The 4233-nt window shown below is 31.1% G+C and overlaps 2 protein-coding genes across 2 annotated transcripts in view; both read right to left on the bottom strand.

Annotated features, from left to right (window-relative positions):
• Window positions 1-534: 534 nt before the first annotated feature.
• LOAG_13128 (hypothetical protein) lies at window positions 535-2469 on the bottom strand (the record flags this gene model as incomplete). Its single annotated transcript, XM_003148638.1, has 5 exons — window positions 535-740; window positions 1237-1381; window positions 1550-1723; window positions 2076-2196; window positions 2381-2469. 5 exons carry the CDS (start codon window positions 2467-2469, stop codon window positions 535-537), a joined length of 735 nt encoding a protein of 244 aa, XP_003148686.1.
• A 798-nt stretch (window positions 2470-3267) lies between these two features.
• LOAG_16507 (hypothetical protein) overlaps window positions 3268-4233 on the bottom strand; it is a 2550-nt gene continuing 1584 nt past the window's right edge. Inside the window, exons 6-7 of the mRNA XM_020449160.1 lie at window positions 3795-3907; window positions 3268-3524 (exon numbers count right to left, since the gene is read on the bottom strand). Coding sequence (XP_020307346.1) covers window positions 3425-3524; window positions 3795-3907 — 213 coding nt within the window. The 3' untranslated portion in view covers window positions 3268-3424. The remainder of the gene's footprint in view (window positions 3525-3794; window positions 3908-4233) is intronic.

Raw genomic sequence — 4233 nt, 5'->3', positions numbered from 1 at the left:
ATCTCGAAAATGAAGATAGGAAGAATTAAAGAGTTGCACTTATCTGGTTAGTAAAAACTCACATAACTCAAAATTTTGAAGCAATATATTTTCAAGAAATCCAATCTGATCGCATCAATATAGTATTGAAATAAGAGCTTTAGGCATTAACGACAATGAGATACGTCCTCAAAAATGCAAGTCACCCGAAAAGAGCAGTCTCTTGGGGTAATCTACCAAGGATAGTTCCATATAATCAGCAGTGGAGGCCTTGTAAATAGCTAAGATAAACAGAATCACCCAAATTTTGGCTACATAGCAATTTAAAATTGTGGAACTATTTCAGGAATAGTGACAGGGCATCTAAAGATATCTTGCATTGAACCCATTACTTTCCTGATGATCCTGTTAAAAACTTAACTCTATTTTTCGAAGAAAAGCTGATTATTTGCTACAAAATTCTAGTGTAGATCAGTAAATTTTGCATAAAAGCAAGCTTTTTTTTAGATAAATACAGATAGGGACGGTTTCATGAAATGAATATTTTCACTGGTATCAAAAATCAATATGTTTTCTAAATAGCAACTTGATTGGAGTATCTTTTGGTTTGTTCCGACATCTCGTCTTTTCGATAAATTTCATCGAATAATCTCTACCCATTAGTTCATTGTTACAGAAGATATCCAAATCGTTGTAACGACTTATATCACCAAATAATGTAATAGCCAAATATCGCTTGATCGTGTTTACGGTTGCCATTTCTACAATGGAAAATATATATATTTTATGAGAATTAGAAAAAGTAAAAAATAAAGAAAAAAGCTTGCTTGGATACTTTGTCGCCTATCATTCTTAGCTTAAATAGCGATCGCTATTTTTTGTAAATAGCAGTATGCCATACAAGAAATGAGCATGTTTGGGGTTGACAACGATTCGCTAACACAATGTACTACGACATAAAAGATCAGTTCTTTAAATAGCTCTTCCATCTCTGAATAATGAAATATGGATAGCTGAACTTACAAAAATCTTCCTTTTTATTTTAATAATCGGCAAGATGAAACTCGGATGAAAAACCTTTCCAAAATAAGTAAATGAACTAACTAATTAAACAAAGAACTGATAAACTAATTAAGTCAATTAATCAGTTAATTCACTAGGTTGATTAGTTAGCCAAATGGATTAATAAATCAGATAAATAAATAGATAAATACACAAATAAATTCTTCTACATATATTCTTCAATAAGAAACCCACCAGATAATCTTAAATAAGGCATTTCGACATCAGAGAATTTGGAAAGCTTATCAGTGCAGAGTTCCACAGCGACTTGTTCATCACTGCGATGATGTTTACCCATCAAATCACCAGCACATTCTCTTATTTCCGAACAACTTCCAATCTGCAGAACCAAAACACGAGAAAGTTCAAAAATAATGAAATACTGACTTTATTTTAAAATGGTAACTTCATCATGAAGTTAGAGTAAAATTATTTTTCATTGAACTCCTGAACTATCAAGAAGTTCGAGATTTTTTTGATACGTTAGTTTTTAAGGGATAAAAATTACCGTATTTTCATCAATTTCTAATTTTTCAGGAGAACCATTTTTACCCGGTTCTGTTTTTACTGTTCGTAAAAAAGCGTTTTGATTTTCTTCCTCCCGTATTTGCACACCGGGAACAAGTTTATATACCAACTCCTGCATCGTACGATCAAAACTCACATAATGGGATGGATGACTCTAAACAGAAGTTGGAAAAAAACTCATCACAACAAACTGAATATTACAGAAAGATAAACATTAATGGAGTTAACCACCAGTACAATTTCTACCCTTAGAATCTGTTTCTGGAAGTAACGGTTAAATAATAGGATTCGCAAAAAGATTCAGCAATGATGAAACTCAGTTTCAAAATACATATAATTTCCAAATACACATTGGCTTATTATGTAAATTTACAAAAAATGCCACTTATAAAGCTAAATAAAATATATGTTTATTCAATATCAAAAAAAAAACCACTGAAAAATGATAAAGTCACAGTTAAACTTGATTTAAAAAAAAAACATTTAATCAATTAATGATTACATGCCTGATGGATGAGATTACTACATTTGGGACAACAGTTATTTACATTCTCGAAGTGTTTCAATAGGCATGATTTGCAAAAAGTATGTAAACAATCGGTAACTGTCGTAGCTTCTACAAAGTACCTAAAAAGATATTATTCAATATGATCTGCATCATAGAGAACAAAGGACGAAAAGTGATGCAAACTAAGTGAACTACCAAACAATTCACTACCACCTGTCACCAGACTAACTTAACTCACTTTATACACTACTTGAGGAAAATTCTGAGAATTTGAAGGAAAAGATAACTTTGAGAAAAACTAACCCTTTACACAAAGGACATGTTATATGAGGATTAAGCGTTTTGAGCAGTATTTTATATTCATCACCAATTAACGTCGGCTTTCGACTCATTCCAAATATTGTTTACTGGAAATTCCCAACGTTCATTCAAAATGGCTTTAAAATAAAATAATTTTCTGTAACTTCGAAAAATATAAAGACCACTGCACATCCCCATTATAATACTCATTATGCCTAGTGGAAGGCAAAGTGTGTATATCGACAAAAAAGCAGTAGACATGAACGGGAAAGCATGAGCTGGAAAATGTGCAAACTATTCCTCAGGACCACAGTCTGCTTTCTTTATTTCAGTTATGGATATAGCATCCGGTAAACAGTGAAGAAATTTCAGCTGGAAAAATTCCTGTGGTTAATAAAACATGTAGAAATACTATGTTTCCCGCAGCTTCTTAACAAATGATATATCAAAATATATTTCACCTCACATTTCGTACATAAGTATGAAGTACATTCATGTTATTGCAATGGTAAGCAATGAATGTGCTATCACCAAGGAAACATTTTGAATATATTTCATCTAATTACTACGATATAGATAGTTGTCCTGCACTACAAAGAGAGATCAATGCAGAAAGTATTTTTATTAACGAAAACTCGACAAAATGGATCAAAAAAGAATTGCCTATAAAAATAAGATTGACGCAATAGAATCGTTATTTAAAGAATATACAACAAACAACAACTATATTCATTAGTGATTAATTGCACAGATGGTGTCAGATGAGGAACTTTCAATTACACTTTGCATTATCTTAGATGATGGCTTCATGTCTCTAGAAGTAAATATCCGCATTTTCCAATGATTTAAATTAAATTCTAACAAAGAACTTCTATAAAATGGAATTTCGACCGGAACTGAACGTAACTGCTGACTGATTAAGGGACAGTAAAACTTGTTAGCAAATAATTACGAAAATAATATGCCAAGAACAATTAACTCCATGCGTAGCATAACCGGTATATTTATGAGGCTAACAACCATATATTTTCCAAACATTCAATTATCTTAACGAAGCATTTCACCAGATTTATTAGTTGAATTTGATACCTTACACTGCGGCACTTGCTGAGGCTTTCCCAAACTTCCAAATTGTTGCCCGTTTCCCCTAAACAAAAGAGATTAATTCGCATCATAAGCTACATCAGTAATGCGTCATAAAGATTAAAATTCATTGTTGCAGATAGCATACAAACGTTATAAAATACCATTCATTGATTCAAATGAATGAATACGAAAGTGCTTAAGTGACTGAAAATCAGTTTTCGAAATATTCCGAATAAATTATAACATCTTAACTCCCACTACATCCTCACGTAATCTATGTGATCCAACCATTCAAAGAAATTGAAGCAGGAAAACAAAGGAAAGAATTTACCTGGCTTCTTTTTCATCCTTCTCTCTCTGTTCATGAGCAAGATATGCCGTATTTGATAGAAATGCCAACAGTCCTTTATGACATCGATTTGCGTAATGGCCTTTTTCACCGCACTAAAAAACATGAGCAGTAATAAAACGAAATAGCAACATGAATTAACATATTTTAACAAATTCAAGTAATATATATCACCTGTTACCATTCACTTATTTGGAAAAGCTTTAATTCATGCACGATAAACTTGAACTGATATATTAATAAAAAAAAGATGTATAAATATTCAGAAATGGGAAACAAAGGCTGAATAGGAAAATTAACTTTCTTTAAAAACCAACGTAAGTATGAACTCAATAAGGAAAATATTTATAAATGAAATATATATATATATATATATATATATATATATATATATATATATATATATATATATATATATATA

This window comes from Loa loa (assembly GCF_000183805.2).
Source record: "Loa loa unplaced genomic scaffold supercont3.6, whole genome shotgun sequence".
Classification (NCBI taxonomy): domain Eukaryota; kingdom Metazoa; phylum Nematoda; class Chromadorea; order Rhabditida; family Onchocercidae; genus Loa; species Loa loa.
Note: the sequence above shows the minus strand (reverse complement) of the source record. Positions and strands in the feature narration are given on the sequence as shown.